At 40.7% G+C, this 19,907-nt stretch overlaps 1 protein-coding gene across 5 annotated transcripts in view; it reads left to right on the forward strand.

The window, feature by feature from the left end:
• Positions 1-11,558, forward strand: part of LOC6582911 (ecdysone-induced protein 75B, isoforms C/D) — a 117,820-nt gene extending 106,262 nt beyond the window's left edge. For 4 of the 5 annotated variants that reach the window (XM_032731948.2, XM_044010080.1, XM_015162646.3 and 1 more), the window contains 2 exons: positions 4,613-4,851; positions 8,886-11,558. In XM_032731948.2, coding sequence (XP_032587839.1) covers positions 4,613-4,851; positions 8,886-11,408 — 2,762 coding nt within the window. In that variant the 3' untranslated portion in view covers positions 11,409-11,558. Of the gene's footprint in view, positions 1-2,254; positions 2,550-4,612; positions 4,852-8,885 lie in introns of those variants that run through there. The other variant, XM_015162647.3, reaches the window with a different exon arrangement.
• The last annotated feature ends 8,349 nt before the right edge of the window (positions 11,559-19,907 follow it).

Genomic DNA, 19,907 nt, shown 5'->3' on the forward strand with positions numbered 1-19,907 from the left:
ACAAGTTGCTCAATTTCGCTTTTGGCTGCTACAAAACACGTCGAAATTTCTACCCCGAAAAAAGTAACTTTCACTTTTACTTTCGTGGCTGAAATGAGGCAATGACGTTCAGGCAACATCAACAGCAACAACAACAACATGCGACGCTTCGATTCGCTCATATTATTAAATTTTTTTATATATATACATTTTGTTTCTTTTCTTTTGTTGTTGCCTGTTTGTGTGGCTTTCGGTTGTCGTCATTGTTTGTTTGTTTTTTTGGCCTCATTTTGTGGCTTCAGTTCAATGACCGTCGCGTCGCTCTTTGTTTTTGTTGTTTAACTTATGACTCCTTCTTCCTCTTATTGTTCTCATTGTTGTTGTTGCTCAAGTGGTTTATAACGTGCGAAATGCTTTGACACATTGGAAGCTGTTCGCTTCCGTCGCATTAGTTTGCATTCAATTTGAATAATCACTGACGACTCTGAGTCACTTCTCGCATGTGACCTCAATAAAACAAAGATTTGATTTTGTTTCAAATTTAAATTAGTTCAGCGAACGAACAACTTGCGCGGCTACGTGACTCAATGTTTTGTTGCTGTTGTGCATCTCGCTCGCTCCCACAGACACGCAACCCTCAAAAGCAGAGCTGAGGGCTTCCAGACGGGGCCAGTCATAAATATAAAAAAAAAGTGTTTAATGACATAAAATAATGCATTTTTAACGGCTCGTCAAGCGAATGAGGAGAGTATAAAAAAATGCATCACAAAACTGTATCAACTAGGCGTATGCGTGATCTCGCTTGCATGGCGCCAAACTAGTATGTTTTGCGCAAAAAGCTCGCTGCAAAGCTTTGCGCTCTCTTAACTAGCTGGCAAACTCAACATGGTGTGTTGAAAAGCTCTCGTCGTGCATTTAAGAGCATGCGCCATAAGAGAGACACCCAGAAAAGAGAGGGAGAGAGCGCGAGCAAAAGTTTTGCTCTTAACTATGCTTGGGTTTGTTATTTGTTTTTTTTTTTTTTTTTTTTTGTTGTTTTTTTGGCGCCACGAGCATTGAACTTTCGTTGTCATTAGATATTAAGATAAAGCGCTGCTCGCCAGAGCTTGATTGTGGAAGAGGCAGAGCTTATCAACGCACGAAGCTTATCAGTGCTTGAACTTGCAACCAACTGCGACTTAAATTAATTAAAATGCTAAACTTGGGAAATGAAACGATGACAAATGAAAATAAGTAGATTTAATATTATTTAATTATTGTTGAATACTGGTGTCATGTTTTTTTTTTTATTATTGAGTATTAAATATAAATTAGCTGGGGTTTACTCTAAATTTCTTGAATGCCATGTAAATTTGCTTCTATGACTAATTCGCTTATCACCAATTGACGCTTGCAGTAGTTGTTTAGCTGTTGTTGTTGCTGTCTCTGTTGTTTCTTTTCTGGTTTGTTGGCCCCTGCCAATTGCTCACTCAGTGAGCTTTGCTCGCTCTTGCGTATGTTCGCTCTCTGAGTTGTGCTCGCGTTCGCTCTCGCTTTTGCTCTCTTTGCTGGTGCTGTGCTGGCCGTTGGCTCTGCTGTCGCGACGGTGGCGGCTTTTTTGTCAGTTGCCTTTGCCGTTTCTGTTGTTGCTCGACTCAGTCTCGGTCTCAGTCTCGCAGCTACCTTTGGGTATATTCGTAACGTGCTTTGCTTTTTACAGTTAGTCGCGTTCGAGACCTTGTCGAGTTTTGTCATGTTAGCGAAATATTTCAATAAGACTACACTCAATCAACATTTCAAGTGTGTTTGTGTTTGACAATTGCAACAAAATCAATTCAAATATATATTTACATAAATATATATTCGACTAAATATAAATATAAATATATTTAATTCCTCTGTTAATGTGAAGAAAAGTCGACCTGTCTCAAATCTCAGAACCCGAAACGCATATTTGGATTACGCGGTAAAACATAAAAACCAAAATCTAAATCAAAATAAAAATACAACTAAAATAAAAACAAAAAGTTACACCCAAAAATTGCTGCAGAGCTCAGCAAAAGATAAATTCCAAAAATTATTATAACAAAAAGTTGAAAAAAGCAAAGAAAGTTCCTGCAAAAATACAAAAAAGAAAAAAATTTAATTTAAATATATGTTTAAAAAAGAATTAGTGCAAATATTTAAAGAAAATTTTACAAAACCAAGAAAACAGAAATATTTTTGCAATTACCTGTGGAGTACCTGAAATATAAAAGAAACGAAAAGAAAAGTAAAGTTCAACAACAAATTTGTTGTCCCAAAAAACAAAAACAAAAAAAGGGAAAATACCTAACCAAAAATTGTGCGTGCCAAAAGAAAGCAAAAGGAAATTTTAATGAATATTCCAAGTAGAAATTAAATGCGCCCCAGTGTGCAGCCAAACAGAGAATCTCATATCTCTTAGTGAGAATAACCAAAACACATCAAAAAGCAAAAACCCAAACATAACTCTCACACACACAAACTCACACACACTCGCACAAAAATGGGCGAAGAACTTCCTATATTGAAAGGCATACTCAAAGGCAACGTGAACTATCACAATGCGCGTAAGTTGAGCAAACTCTAATATGACAGAGATTCACACGAACTCACATACAGACACACACACACATACTCATATTGCTCACACTCGAATAAAATCAACTTGAAATCATTTCGCCGCAACATGACACAAATTCGCTTTCAATTTCCAATCAAAGCTTTTACTTCGAAATGCAGATTTGAGCAGCAACGGAATGCATGTCCAAACCAGAGAAAGAAAAAAAAAAATCATTTGACTTTGATTTGCTTTTTCGTTTTGTTTACATTTTGTTTGTTTTGTGTTTCTTATGCTGCTGCTGCTGCTGTCAAACAACAACTAACTCTTGAAGCGCCATTGAAGTGTTGACCTCGTTTTTAAACGCACACAATAATGATTGTTGTTGTTGCTTTGGGTTTGTGCGGCCGCGGAAGAGCTTTAAACTTGAAATGAAACTTTAGCGACGCAGCGACGCAGCGACGCAGTCGTCTCTGCCCACTTGTGCGACTTTTGCTATTTTCTAAAAAGCAACAACGAAAGCTGCTGCCGCTGTTGTTGTTGCTATTGCCTCTCTTCATGTTTGACCAACTTTACAACGTCGAAAGTTGGCGCAGGCTTTGCTGCTGCGCTGTCGCCGTCGTGTTTCTTGCTATTGGCGCAGGCGTGCGCGCTGCTCGCTGTTCGCTCGCTCTAATTTCTACGCGCAGCCGCAGCTGCGTTCATTTTCCATTTCGTTTGACCTGAATTTCGCTGCCTGCCAACTGGGTCATTCAGTCAGTCAAGCGATTTCTCGGCTGCTGGAAAAAGTAGTGAAAAATCTGCCAAGCACCCAGTTTGGATTTAGTTTGTTGTTGCTTTTGATGTTTCTGTTGCTGTTGCTGTTGTTTCACTTTTGTTACTGATTTTGTTTAGTGTGCCAGTTATTTGTGGCAATTGAGTGAAATTGTAGAAATTGCATTGACATTGAAAAGTTGGCCAGGCATTTATTTTACCAGAAATGAATAGCAAATGGCTAAAAATAACAGGCCTAAGTGTGTTTGCTAATCAGCACAAAGCATTCAATTAGTTTGATTAATGATTAGCTTTAAGGCGAATTGCTGACTTTCCAGTAAAAGCGAGGATGACAGACTGCGGGAGAGTGAGAGAGCAAAAAAATGGAGCAGCAGATGCAAGCTTAATTTGTACAAGTTCTGGAGAGCGCAGGAGAGAGTGGGATAGAGGGACTGTGGTAGTTCTACAGTAGAGGTTATAAAATTAGGCACGCATTGGCTAGGTCAATGAAGGTGAGCGTAGGAGAGAGTGAGATGAAGGGTGTGCAGCACTTTTACAGTAAAGGCAATGCTGGAGAGTGAGCAGTAGTTTTACAGTGCAGATATAAAAATTGAGCTTGCTATGAACTACTTTCCTCTTTTAAATCCAATGCATATTTTTGTATAGTTCACATATGCGACTCTTTACTGTAGCTGCATTTAAGGCCCCCCTCTTTGGCAACACACTTCACTCAATTAGCGCCTACAAACTTGTGACAACGTCTTTTTGGCCCAGTCTTTGGCCTAAGGCCTGATCCGTTGATCTGTGAAACGTGACCAGAAACGTGTCTGCCGTCTCGCTCTGGCCTGGTGAAATGTGAAAGTTCACCCACATACAAATTCGTTAGTGCAAATTAAAATCCACAAACAAACAAAAATACAGAAAACATTTATAAAAAAAAATAAAAACAACAAAAAAGAGAAAGTGTAGCAAGCGTGAAGAACGAGTACAACAGCAACAGAGCAAAAAAAAAAAAGAAGAGTTGAACGACAGCTGAGAGCAGGCAATGACCCAGTTCGAAGGGCTGTCCATAAATTACAGTTGTGCCTGTACAGTGAGCTCACGCACACACGGACAAGAACTTCCTGCGTGACAAACGGCGGCAACAGCTGCGCCTTGCACCTGCTCACTGAAGTGTGAGGCGGACAGACAACAAAAAATTGCACTTGCATACATACATATACACATACATACATATATACATACATATATAAATATATACATATATGCTCATCTGAATATATTGTTAATTTTGCAACTCTTTTTCTGTCTACTTTGCAGCTGTTCGCTTTGGTCGCGTGCCGAAGCGCGAAAAGGCGCGTATTTTGGCCGCCATGCAGCAGAGCACACAGAATCGCGGTCAACAGCGCGCGCTGGCCACCGAGCTGGATGATCAGCCACGCCTACTCGCCGCCGTGCTGCGCGCCCACCTGGAGACGTGCGAATTCACCAAGGAGAAGGTCTCGGCGATGCGACAGCGCGCCAGAGACTGCCCCTCCTACTCCATGCCCACCCTGCTGGTAAGTGAAAGCAGAAAAGCTACAACAAAAATCAAAGAAATCCTAAATCTAAGATGTAGTCCAATTGGCATCCAATTGCCATCAAATTGGCATTCAGTTGGGCTTTTGAGCGCTTTTTTTTTGACGTAGGCGAATGTCAAAGCACATTTCCGGGCACATTTTTATATTGGCATGCACAGATCAGCAACAACAACCAGAACTACAATAACAACAACAACAATAATAATGCTATAAACAATAACAACAAACTAGTAGCTCGAGCGTTACTCATACGCCAAGGTGAACCAGTTTGCATGATTCTAAACCAGGAAATCAAAAGCATCGCACGTAGCCGCGTCTGTCGCACTATAAGACCTCCGGCTGGGCCAAAGAGAGGAAGAGATACAGATAGAGAGAGAGAGAGAGAACGATTGAGAGAGCAAGAGCATAGATCGGGGCATTGAAGCGTCGCCGAGCGCTTTGGGGTCAAGTTCTTAAAAACCAATTTTTCGTTGTCTTTCTTGACTTTGGCCAAAAGCCGTCAATGTCAAAGTGACTGACAAACGACTGACAAACAGAATGATAAATGGGTTGTAAATGCTGTCAACGTCTCGACTTGAATGTTGTAGGTAAAATAAAATATTTACAAGTGACGTCACTGCACATAGATGGAAGATATGAGCAGACAGCAATAGCATAAAAATAGCTCAAGTTTCAATAAGGATAATAAATATACAGCGAAGCATACAAAACTAACATTTCCAATATGCCACTCTGAGCAGTCTTATTGGACTTATCAGAACAGAACGATAAGGAAACCAACAACAAAATGAAACCCACATTAAGCCAGGCGGGAAACGTGTTCCGACAATATAAAAAAAAATACATTTCCAAAGCTCAAGGTCAGCCGTAGCGTCATTATTAATGGAACAGAATAGCACAAACACAGACACACACATGCACATACATAAATAAACAGGCGTTGGCACAAAGTGAGAACGAACAAGAGGGTGAACGTAAAAGGGGCGAAAGTATTTAGACACATGTGGCGGCTGTTTAAATAAAGGCGAATTAAGCATTCAAAAATAATCAAAGGAGAGCTGAGCGTCGTCTGCTGCTTTCTATTTCTTTCTTCTCTCCTTTCTTTTTTCGTCCGATTATCAGGCAGTTGCGTTAATGAGTTAGCGATAAGAGAGCGTGCGAGCGATAGTAAACAAAGTATTTCCATTGTCAAAGTCAAGTGCAAGGCTCTGGCAGCAGCAACAACAACAGCAACAGTAAAAGCATTGTAAGAGCTTTTTACAAATGCAAAGGGAACACAGATATGATCAGTTGTGAGAGAGAGAGAGAGTACGAGAGAGCACGAGAGAGTGACGCTGCCAAAAGAATAATTTGCACATGTCTGCAGCGTAGAATAAACACACAAACACACACACACACACACACACACATACATACACACAGTTAGAATGCTCGCATGCGAGTCGCGAGACGACCTTGTGGCGAGTTATTTTTTAACCTTGGATGAATGAAATTGTTGTGCATGTGTGTGTGTAGCGTTTTCTTCTTCTTCTTTTAGCGCATGTATGTTGGTATGTAGCTGATACGGGGTATTATATATAGAACTACTTGCGTATGTTTGTATATGAGTAAGCAATAATACTTACATAATAACATATAAAAATTATACAAATATGCATAGAACTAGGCATTAGTCAGGGAAGGGGAGAAGGGAGAAGGGGGCACTCGTGCACACTCGTAAATGTAAATGTAAATGTCATCAGTATGAGGAAGCGAATGCAAAAGCTAGACCAGAAACAAAAGCAGCAGCAACTGCAACAGCAACAGCAACAACACTAACGGCACTTTTACGACAAGCGCCGTCAAAGAGAGAACGCAAAACGAATGCCAGCAACAATTACAGCAAGCAGCATTATTAGCAATTTGTAATGTGCGAGCGAGAGTGAGTGAGTGAGCGGCGCGAGTGGGAGTGAGATGGCAAGCGAGACGACGCAGTTCATTTAAATACAGTCAGGTGGTTTATTATTATTATTATTATTTTGAAATGCTTATAAGGAAGCGCCAGACGCGAAATTCTATTGAGACAAGGCGGAAGCAAGTGCAAGGTGTAAGGGCCTACACAATATATATACATATATACATATGCATATATCAGATATATTGCAATTTGTATGCTGTTGATTAGACTTGAGATTCTATCAACAGCAAGAATTCGAGGAATTATTTTAGCAGCCAAAAAATTAAATTGAAGGTCTTGTGATACGCATGACGGGCAGTCTAACAAAAAGGGGGGCAATTCATAAGGAAAGCAGATATATACACACACACACACACACACACACACGCAAATAGGCAAGGCTATTATACATTTTGCAAAACTATTTCCGCTTTTGCGCAAATAAAACGCAAATATACAGAAAAATATATATTTTTATAAAATGATACGACAACGAATTCCCATGCCGAAGGCGACGTCAAAGTTGACGGCGACGTCAGCGCCAGCGTCAGCGTGCCGGCAAAAAGGTGCAGAAAATAGAAAATAAATTTCGTATCGTTTTTGTTATGCCGGTTAGCCGGCATACTGTTGTTGCTTTTGCTTGCACTTGACGAAGGCCAGGGGAAGACAGTGAGGTAGTGTGAGAAAGGGAGAGAGCAAGACGAGAGGTCGTCTGTCTGTGCGTGCGTATGTTTGTGTGTGTTTGTGTGGGAGAAGAGGAAAAGAAGACGCAAACTATGGATGGGCCGGCATTTTGAGAGGCGGCAAAAATTTTCAAGGTTAATCAGAAGACTTCGACGTGTATATTTAGTAGTAGTAGTATATACATACATGTATATAAGCATGCACAATGAAATGAAACATAATTTATAAATTAAGAATCAAGAGCAACAAAAGGCTATTAGCAAGGGGTTGGATGGGCTTTGTGCTTGGCACGTTCGCGTTTGTCTGGCGCGTGCATGTAATTCAAAACCCGGAAAGCCAAATGGCAAAACAACATGAACCAGGGTTTGCAATAGACAAAACAACGGCATTAGTGATATATATAAGCCCTCCCCTCACATACACACACACAAATGACAATCTAAACCCCCAACCGGCACACGCGCAGGGTAAAAAAAACAACGATAACAACTAACCGGAACCTTGAACTCTGGTTCGTCGACCTTGGTGCTAATGTCAGCGACAGGCGACGAAAGCACAAAGCAACAGAGAAAAAAAACTACGAATAGAACTGTCATAGTAAACAAGCGAGAGAGAGAGACAGATAGTGGGAGAGCGCAAAAAAAACTGCCCCTAGAAACTAAAAACTAAGCAGCAGCAGCAGAAGCAGCGCGCGCTGACGTCGACTGAGCTTTTGTAATGGAAAAGCTTCCAGCGTGTACGTATGAGGAAATGTGCCGTTTGACGACAGTTGACTCAGTATTATTAGCTGGAAGGGGTCGGGTGAGTGAGTTGTGTGTATGTGTGTGTGTGTGTGTATGTGTGTGAGTGTGAGTTGGAGGCGTGCGGAAGTACTAATAGTTATGATTATTGATTACAGCGGGTGGAAGGGAGATGGCAGATAGCAGATGGGCGGAGGTGAGCTCTGGTGGCAAGGCGGTTCGGTGACCTTCGCGTGAATAGCGCTAATATAGAATGCCGATGACGTTGTTGTGGGAAATGCAACAGTTTGCCACATGCTTGGGGCAATTAAATGGCAGCAGGTGTGGCAAGCTCTACAGTAAACACTAGCGAAACGCGAACGTAAATAGTTATTAACCAATTCCAATTTGAATAATAAATGTAGAATGCAAAATAAATTTCATTTGCAGGAAATTGATGCAAGATTTGCAATGTAAGCACAGCCAATCAGAATGATCAGAAATCATATAAGAAATTAAATACATTGCAATGGCATTGAGATGTGAATGCAATCTATCAATTTAGATTCAGCGAATCCAATTAGAATACCCAGAAATCAGTAAAGAAATATAAAATACATCATCTATTTTCAATATACTCTAACTGGAAATCATTTTCTTTATTTTCCTTGCAGGCTTGTCCACTGAATCCCGCGCCTGAACTGCAATCCGAGCAGGAGTTCTCACAGCGTTTCGCTCACGTCATACGCGGCGTCATCGACTTTGCGGGCATGATTCCCGGCTTCCAGCTGCTCACCCAGGACGACAAATTCACGCTGCTGAAGGCGGGTCTGTTCGATGCGCTGTTCGTGCGTCTCATTTGCATGTTCGACTCGTCGATCAACTCGATCATTTGCCTCAATGGCCAGGTGATGCGTCGCGATGCCATCCAGAATGGAGCGAACGCTCGCTTCCTGGTGGACTCCACATTCAACTTTGCGGAGCGCATGAACTCGATGAATTTGACAGACGCCGAGATCGGACTCTTCTGCGCCATCGTTCTGATCACACCGGATCGCCCGGGTCTGCGCAATCTGGAGCTCATCGAGAAGATGTACAGCCGCCTGAAGGGCTGTCTGCAGTGCATCGTCAGCCAGAATCGGCCCGATCAGCCCGACTTTCTGGCCAAGCTGCTCGACACCATGCCCGATCTGCGCACCCTCAGCACCCTGCACACCGAGAAGCTGGTCGTCTTTCGCACCGAGCACAAGGAGCTGCTGCGTCAGCAGATGTGGAGCATGGAAGAGGGAGACGGAGCGAGCAAGAGCCCGGCCGGCAGCTGGGATGCCATGGACGTGGAGGCGGCCAAGAGCCCGTTGGGTTCGGTTTCCAGCACGGAATCAGCGGATCTGGATTATGGCACGCCCAGCAGCACGCAACTCCAGCAGCCGCAGCAGCAGAGTACACCAACCCAATCCTCCTCCTCAGCATCCAGCGCCTCCTCCTCCTCCTCGTTGGCCAGCTCAGCACCTCTGCTGGCCGCGACACTCTCCGGCGGCTGTCCGCTGCGCAATCGCGCCAACTCCGGCTCCAGCGGCGACTCGGGCGCTGCGGACATGGACATCGTTGGACATCATGCGCATCTCACGCAGAACGGCCTGACAATCACGCCCATTGTGCGCCACCCGCAACAGGCCCAGCAGCCACAGCAACAGCAGCAGCAACAGGTGAATCATCAGCAGCAGGTGAATCATCACCAGCAACAGCATCCGCAGCTGCACCATCACCTGACCTCGGGCGCCACGCGCTACCGCAAGCTGGACTCGCCCACCGACTCGGGCATCGAGTCGGGCAACGAGAAGAACGAATGCAAGGCCGTCAGCTCCGGCGGCAGCAGCTCCTGCTCGAGTCCGCGCTCCAGCGTCGACGACGCGCTCGACTGCAGCGATGCGGCGCAGGCAGTCGCAGCCGCAGCCAGCGTCGGCGTCGGCGTTGTCTCCGTTTCGCCGGTGCGCTCGCCGCAGCCCTCGAGCAGCGCCAACCTGAAGCGCCAGATTGTCGAGGATATGCCAGTGCTGAAGCGGGTGCTCCAGGCGCCGCCGCTCTACGACACCAACTCCCTGATGGACGAGGCCTACAAGCCGCACAAGAAGTTCCGCGCTCTGCGCCATCGCGAGTTCGAGTCAGCCGAGGCGGATGCCAGCAGCTCCACCAGCATGCCGGCCCACAGTCCGCGCCAGAGTCCCACGCCCACGCCCACACCGACGCCCTCGCCCCACAACGGCGCCGCCGCCCACATCAGCGTGGTGCAGACGCCGCCGCCCCCAGCAGCAGCTGCAGCAGCAGCGAGCAGTCAGCTGCACATGCATCTGACACGCAGCACGCCCAGCCAACAGCAGCAGCAGCAGCAGCAGCTGGGCTCATCGATGGCCAGCACGCACTCGGTTTTGGCCAAGTCTCTAATGGCCGAGCCGCGCATGACGCCGGAGCAGATGAAGCGCTCGGACATCATTCAGAACTATTTGATGCGCGAGCCGGCGACGGCGACGGCCAGCAGCACCACGGGCGGACGCAGTCCGAGCAGCCATTGCCCCTCGCCCTCCACCAGCTCCCCGCCCCCAGTTTCACAACAGCAGCAGCAACAGTTGCAGCTGCAGCATCAGCAACAGCTGCGCTGGTCCACCACCAGCTGCCAGCAGCGTCAGCAGAGCGTCTCGCCGCACAGCAATGGCAGCAGCTCCAGCTCCTCGTCCAGCTCCTCATCCAGCTCCACCTCCAGCGCCAGCAGCAGCAGCAGCACCGGCAGCAGCAACAGTTGTCAGTATTTCCAGTCGCCGCACTCCACCAGCAGCAGCGGCAACGGCAATGCCACCACCACCTCAGCGGCAGCCACCTCCAGCTGCATTGTGAGTGCACCGCCGCGTGCCTCGCCGCTGATTGAGCTGCAGGTGGACATCGCTGATCCTGCCCAGCCGTTGAATCTGTCCAAGAAGTCGCCGACGCCGCCGCCGAGCAAGCTGCATGCGCTCGTTGCTGCCGCCAATGCGGTGCAGCGTTATCCAACACTGTCCGCCGATGTCACCGTGACGGCGGCCAGCAGTGCGGTCGTTACTGTGGCCACGCCCAGCAGCACGCCGCCCACCAGCAGCAGCAACGGCAGCAGCAGCAGCGGCAGCGGCGGCTTGGCAACCGTGCACAAAGTCATGTTGGAGGCGTAAGCAGAGAGAGACTGAAGCGCGGGGCGTGGTCGACATTTCCTTAAGGCAGCAGAAGCAGCGACAGCCACAGCCACGCCTCCTCACCAAAAAAGGGGCGCAAGCGTAAGAAACCCAAATAGAAAGCCAGCTAAAAAGAAAATTATATTAATATAAAAAGCAAAGAAGAAAAACAAAAAGAAAAAATTACAAATTTAATTAAATTATTTTAACTTTAAACAAAATTCACAAAGCATAATTGAAAAATAAAAATAAAAAAAATAAAAAAATACAAAAAAAAAAAAAACAATGAGCGAGTGTACAAAGATTCAAAATGCATGCAATTTAAATATTTAAACTAAAAGTTATTAATTATTAAACAAGAAAAATGAGCAGAAGAAAGCAAAAACAGAATTTGAATGCGCAGCTGCAGCTCGAGGTATTAAAACAATATATATATATATATATATATATATATATATTCATGTATATATATATATTTTTAGCAGTTAAAGCAACAACAACAACATATATGTGTATTTTCCTCGAGAGGTTTCCGCTTTTCCAATTTCATTTGTCACACATTTTGCTTTGATATGAAATTTTCTTTTTGTTTTTTTTTTTTATAAACTTCTTTCGATTGTTTTTTTAATTTTAAGCAAAAATAATACAAACTTGTACATACAATTAATATTTACATTTTAATTAAACTATTATTATTATTATTATTATTATTATTAGTATAACTATTATTACTACTATTATTATGTAGGCAAGCAAAACGTTCAACTACTTTTGCTTTTTGAGAATGTTTTTTGAAAAAACTGCAGATTGAAAATTTTTATATATTTTATTTTTGTTGCCCCAACAAAATTTTGAAATGAAAAAACAAACAAAAAAAAAAATTGTGAGAACTTTTTTTTTGCGATCTCCGTTAACGAAAGAGAGAGAAATTCAAAAGTAAATTTAAGTTGAAATTCAGTTTTTATGAATTACAAACAAGTATAAGATTATTGTTTTCTAATTTTAAAAGTACATCTTAAATACAAAAATATAAAAAACAAATACACATGAAAAGTGGAAATAAAAAAATGCTTAAAGAGTTTTAGCAGCAAAAACCCAACGTTTAAAGAATATTTGTTGTGTACATAGTTAAATGTTAAATTAAAATTACAATTAAAATTACAAAAAAAAAAACCTATTTAAAATATGCAAATATATGCTTAAACAATTCAATGTTTGATTGGCGTCAAAAAACAAATACAAAAAAAAAAAAAAACTTAGCAGCTGAATAAAAGGTAAAAACTCTGCAAAAAATACAAAAAAAAAAGATGATGATGATGATGAAGAAAATATGATATAAATATTATTTAAAAAACGTATAATATACACTTGCGGTAGCAAAAAACTATTACATTAATTATAATTATTATTATTATTAAAATTATGCAGTACTATTATGATTATTATAATTCTTATGATTAATTAATTACGATTTCTTGTGGTAAGCAACAACAACAACAAAAACAAAACAAAGAAGAAACAACACCGGCGCAGAAATTTTTATGTCAAATCAATAAAAGAAAATTATTTAAAAAAATATATAAAAAAAAAAATAAATCCTCAGTTCTTTTTATTTCGTTTTTCTGTTTTCAGTTACAAAATGAAGCGACAGCAAATTAATTTTTTATTTCAGTTCTTCTTTTGTATAATATATATATGTATATTAAAAAAAAGAAAAAAAAAATTGAAAAGAAAAGATTTTGTTTTCTAATTTTAATTGATGTGGATTGAGAAAAATGGAATACAATAAGCATAAAATTATGAAACTTAAAATACATACATATACATATACATATACATACACACATATATATATTTACTATATATATAATACAAATATATTCTTTTAAAATTTATGCATGAAGAGAGTGGAGGAAGAAGCTGAAGACGAAGAAGAAGAAGCAGCATTGTCAAATAATATTATGAGGAAGGTTGGAAGGAAACCAACAAACATTAAAATAAAATATCACACTTCAATAAAAATATATGAATATATAAGCATGCATACATACATACATATATGTACATAGCTATGTGTGAAACAATTTTTGGCTTGTTTGTGTGTATGTATGTATGTGTGTCTGTAAAAGTGTCCGTAAATTTTAGCCAAAAAAAAAAAAAAGAATAAAATGAAAATTGTATTAAAAAACTGAATATTTTATGTAATTAAAAACATACACACGCACACACTCACTTAGAATAGCTGTGTGTGTGTGTGTCTATCTTTAGGTATAAAGATAGGAGCAGAAGCAGAAGCAGAATGCAGCGACAAACTGAAACAATGAAATTGCGACAATTAAGCGTATAATTAACAACAGATTTAAATGTTTAACATAAAATTACATAAAGAATAAAGACAGCCAACATAATTGAGCTGTATTCCAACTGAACAGGCGTATAAAATAATCTAAATATATATATACAGATTGAGTATATACATATATGTACAGACAAATATACTTGCATAGTACATATATATATTTTCATCAGTCACAATAACAATTATGAATTGTGAATTGAGCCAATGACAAATTTTAAAAGACAGCAACAACAACAGAAAACACACAAATTATGGTATTTAAATAGAGCTCCAGCTGGAAACTCCACAGAAGACAAAAAAAAAAAAAAAAAAAAAAAAGAAAGAAAAAAAAATCCAAAAAAATTTGTATTTGTGAAATAAAATAATATTGCAGTTTGTTTTTAAATAAAAATTAAAAAACCAGAATGGAATATGTGAATAAAATATGAAAATAAGTATTTAAAATATATCAACAAAAATTACAAAAAAAATATCAAAATTTTTGTTTTATTTCAATTCACTGGAGAAGGCAAAGTGTATCAAGATTATTTCTTTTTCAGAATGTGTCATATTTGCTCTAACATTAATGGGACTTCTTCTTCTTCTTCTTCATCTTGGTTGGCGATAATTTTCAATGTCGCCGCCCGTATATGCTTTTCGGAATTTTGCCCGTGACCTTGAACGATAAGTGTCGCAAAATGAATTTGCCGAAATAATCAAAAAAGCGCGAGGCGCGCTCGTGCGAGAGAGATGGAGATGGTGATAGAGGGGCCTAAGCGGCGAGCGGGAGTGCCGCGTGTAGATAACATTCGGTTAGATAGCGCCCAAGTCCAGCCTCGTAAGGCAAGCGGCAGGGGGTATTTGAACGCAGACATATTGTATATGCCTACAAATATATATATATATAGATACATATTCTAATTTTAAATAATGAGCATGATCTCTGCGAAACGGGGGAAGAAGTGGGAGGAACAGGGACAGGGATAGGCAGATAGCTGAAAAAACATGCTCAAATTGGTTATCTTCAAAGTCAATGTCAAGGCTGAGGCAGACAGAGATCGATGGCAGCCTAGAGTGAGATGCATGCATTGATAAGGAGGCGTGCCAAATTAGCAAATTGTGCAATGTGGCGTATGAGTAATATAAGTGGCGCATAAGTAAAAAAAAATTTAAGAAAAAACAATAAAATATATAGTAAAATGCATAAAAAATAATTCGATAATAAACGATAAACGATATACGAAACAAGAAACGATCAATGATATGGATGCGTATTAGTAATATATTCGAAACCAACAGCAGATGATTGATGATCTTTTAAAGATAAATTAGAATTGCAGAAACATTATCAACTCAATAAGACAACTATCGTAGATACATGGATATTGCGATATATTTACAAGCAGCGCAATGTGTCGTATGAGTAATATATAAAGTTTATACCAGAATGTAGTTAGAAAAACCCATGAACAATAAAAAAATCATGAAAGTCAGTAGAAAATAGTCTAGAAATTGTTAAACGATATGTGCTCGATAGTTTTGTAAAGCAACAAATAAAGATACTAGGCAAAAAGGGCGTATAAGTAATATCTAGAATTCGTAATATCTAGCATTATAGACGATGAGAAATGGTGATAATTGATTGTCATCTATCGATAAACGAAGGAAAGAGCAAGTTTGCTGCCAAATACTATAATCCGATCGGGCGCTATCGACTGAAGCATACATTTCATTTCAAATTTCCTGCGCTATATATATTATATTAGCTCGTCGATTCTTATATTTCTTTTATTTTTGCGTATTTCACCTTGAAATCAAACGAGCCTCAAATAAATTAATACACACAACGCGCGCAAATTCCACGACACAAATAAAAATACAAATACAGTTACAGAGCCATGCGAAACGCTTGTGTGCACGTATGTATGTATGAATGTATGTATGTGTGTTTGTTTGTATGTATTTCGAAGCAAGAACAAATACCGGGAACAAAAGCAACAACAGCAACAAAATTTCAAGGTTAACTGATTAGACGAAATTAGCAAAGTTCTAGCAGATGATTGAACGAGCGAGCAGGAAGCATGGGAGTAGCACAGGCGAGCGAGCGAGTGAGCGAGAGAGAGAGAGAGGTGGAGCGACCGGACGATGAGAGCACGCGCTAAATAAAAGGCCCACGCAACGCGATTGCGTACGGTGCGTGTGCGTAGCTCGGCAAGCCGAGCATGCGACCCGAACCGCAGCCCATCAAAGCCGAAGTGAGGCGCCTGCCGAACGTACGCACACGCACGCCGAACTTTGCCGTGCCGCGCCCCTCTTCCCGTACACAAAACATCATCCATAAAGCTTTTGAACGCGTCAGCAGCAGCCGCATGGCAAATTCTGCGTTCTACGATTTGACATTGAAAATTGTATTGGGCTACCATAAAAGATTGTTTTAACTAAGCCATGATAGTTCTGTATTTGGGCTTCATTTATAGTTCATCCAAATTTAAATCAGTGGCGAAAACACATTTCATTTAGCAATAAAAAAATGAATCAAAGATAAATTTACAGCTCGGCCATAAGGCAGTAAACAAAATTGAGCACAAAGTACAATGAAAAGAGTAAATTGGACTATAAACAAAAACAGTTTTACGTTTTTGGAATAAGGTAAATATAATCAGACAAGCATTCACACTCACACACACACTCATATAGATATACAAACAAATACAAAACGAAATGCGCTTGACATTGAACTTGAACTGCAGTGCAGTCGATGACGATGACAGCGACAACGACAGCAACAGCGACGTCAACGTCAACGTCTGCGTCTGCCATAGCAGAGCTGATAGCAGAATCAACGAGAGCGACAGCAGCGGTTGTTATTGTTGTTGTAGCCGCTTTGCAGTCATCGTTGCTGTGGCAGCTGCTTTGATGAGCAGCTGTAAATGGTTGAAGCGCTCAAGTACAACAGCTTCTGTAACTGTAACAACAACAACAACAGCAGCAGCAATTCGCAATTAAAGGAGTTCAGCGTGGAGAGAGAGAGACAGAGGGCAGGCCAAAATATACAGCTAGATCTGCTGAGTGCTTGTACAGTGGTGTCCGTAATAATCATGCCGGTCAGCAACAGGCACACTCCCAATGGACACACATACATTCTGGGTATGCAAAATACATATGTATGTATATAGTCAAACGGATATTTTAGTTATAGCTGCTATTCATGGCGTATGAGTAATTATTTTTTCGTATAAATCTATTGGGAATTGTCTGACTCACTTTGGAATATATGTAGAAAACATGTGTATATATAGAGTGTGTATCTGACCTTGTCAAGGAAATTTATTTGTTTAATAACTTTTAATTATAATGAGTATTCCTTATAGTATATGGCAAATGGGAACAAGTATATGGATGATTTGGCATAGGAAAATCATATATTTAGTCTTATATTTATTCAGTGAAGTGTGCATATATCCTTAACCCTTTATTGGCCCCAAAGGAGAGGCTAATAAACGGCCAAGTCGTAAGTTTGATGAGCCGTAAACGCAGCCAAAGATGTGAGTCGATGGAAATGTAAGCCAAATAAGAAAGTGAAAAGCTGCTTGAGGTATGATGAATACGAAATACCCTAACTAAGTTGGATTGCGTATTATAATGCCATGGAAACTTAAAAATAATAAAGAGTATCATTTGTCTATATGAAATATACATTTATAAACATTAATTTGAATATTTATGCATTATTTATAATTTATTAAATACTATTAAAAATAAAGAAAAACATATTGATATGTGAAATATTTGTATATTATGTGTTTATATTTCTTAAAATGTTTTATTACTTTTTTGCTTATAAAATATTTCTTTATTATTTTAATTCTGATATTTATTTATTATTCAGTTTTACATATTTATAAATTATTTTAGTTTTGATATTCATTTATATGCATATCTTTTTTTTTATTTATGGTATTATTGTTGGAGTATTAAGATTCCATTGAATTAATGCATACAAATAAAAAAAATGCATAAAAGCATATTGATATTGATAAATATTTATTATTATTTTTTTTTTTTTAATTTGAAATGATTATTTATGATTTTAATAATTAGTTGTTTATTTTATTTCCTTTTAGTATTTGTTTTTATATATTATATTTGATGAAATACAAAAAAAAATTTATAAAAATGAATTCGAAAAATATTTATATATTTTTTAATTTAAAATTATTATATATAACTTTAATAATAAATTATTGAATAAATAAATAATAGGTATTTGGTTATTCTAATTTTTTATTGTTGTATATATATTTAATAAAAAAAATCATGTAAAAATATTTTTTATTGTAACTAATTTGTAGTCTAAAAATAAATGCCTTATATACAAAGCTAGTTCCCATAGAGTATTACAAACCCAATGAATGTCCGCTGAAACTTTTGCTAAGGGCGCAAATGAAATGCGTTGGGGGATGTTTGGCTGTCTGCTGGCATTGGCAGCTACCAAGGTCACAAGTGACAAGTGTTGCACGCGCCTGCGATTGACGAAATGTTGGCAGAGAGGGGCGAGGGGCGAGGGAGTGGGCTGTGCTATTTGCGTGGGCTGGGGGGTGGCTCGTGTGGGAGTGGGTGTGAGCGTGGTCGTGGGTTAGCCTGGATGCGTGTGCTCTGCGCTTGGCACTTGTCGTTTGTATTGCTCTCCTTGTTGTTGTTGTTGTTGTTGCTGTTGCTGTTTGCCTTTCGTTACCTTCTTCCTTTTTGCTTTTCACTTGATTACTGACACGCGCCAGCCCCACACACACACCCACACACTCACGCCTACTCCCACTGCTGGAGTCTGTTTGTTTGCTCTGAAGAGGCGCCAAAGTGATTTTTGGTTTTTAAGCAGATTTATTTAGAGAAATTTCTCGATTTGTTTGTTTTCTTTGTCAACAGCGCCGCGACGCGAGCAAGCGGCCAAATATGCAAAAATCTGGCTTAGAATGCCATCAATATAAATCTGAGATAAAACTCTGTTCTAAATAAATAAATAAATAGGCCAAGTCCTGCGAGTCCTCGACTCCATATGAGCTGAATATTTATTTGATGATGCTCTGTGATCGGTTTCTATCAGCTGCACTCACTTGATGTCGGGCCTAAGCAAACTTTTGTGCCAAATGCCAACAAGTAGCCCAAATTTCGCAGTTCAACAAATCTCCTTCAGAAAGGTCAAAAGCAAGTCGCAGCCGCAGCAGCAGCGGTAGCAGCAGCAACAGCATCCGAGAGCCTGATGAGGGTGACGTGAACGACGCGTGTGTTGTATTGAAATGTCCTTGACAATAACATTGGATGCCTTTAGCCTGCCCTGAGGGTTGCTGTCGGGGGGGCGGCGGCGGACGTCCCATTTGTGGCGCGTGGAAAGCCAACTCAAAAGAGTCTTGGACGTGGGCGTACTTGTGCCGGGCATACTCGATTATCAAGCTCCACGTGTGCCCCACCACACACACACACACACGCACACACACACACAGCTGGGCATGGCTGGCGCCGGAGGCTGTTGCAAATTGGTTTCCTCTCTGCTAATTGACAGGTGAACAAAAGCCGCAAGGATTCAGGCTGAAGTGAGCCCACTAATTTTACAATTCTTTCGTAAATATAGGTGCAACAGCTCGTAGCCGCCACGCCCCATGCCGCCCAGTCCCGGGCGGGGCAAACAGCCGCACCAAATATTCGCGCGCTAAGCCCACAAGCCAATAGCCCGCAGCCACATTCCTTGCTATTTACACAATTACAATAACGAAATGTTTACCCTATTCGAACTCTCCTAGAACCAACAGTCCCCAGTCTCCAGCCCTAAGCCCTAAGCCTACTCCCCACTCTCCAGCAGACAAAAGCCAAAGAGACGCGTAACGAAATTGCGTCGAAAATGTTTTTGGCGCACATTTCACGCAGGCATCAGGCAGGGGCAGGGGCAGGAAGCTTTTACCAAAATTATATTGTGTTTTATATCCCCCAGCCCCTGTCCCTAATAATTTTTGTAACTTGAACAAAGCTCCAAACCAACCCCAACATGCGTGCGCTGCGTCGCCTCTTTATTTTTTTGGGTTAGCATTCAAGGTCAAAGTTGAGAACTGGCCGTAAAACAAAAGTTGACAAAGAAAGCTAATATCAAGAATTCGGAATACGCTTCTGAT

This window comes from Drosophila mojavensis, unplaced genomic scaffold (assembly GCF_018153725.1).
Source record: "Drosophila mojavensis isolate 15081-1352.22 unplaced genomic scaffold, ASM1815372v1 contig_74, whole genome shotgun sequence".
NCBI classification, from domain to species: Eukaryota; Metazoa; Arthropoda; class Insecta; order Diptera; family Drosophilidae; genus Drosophila; species Drosophila mojavensis.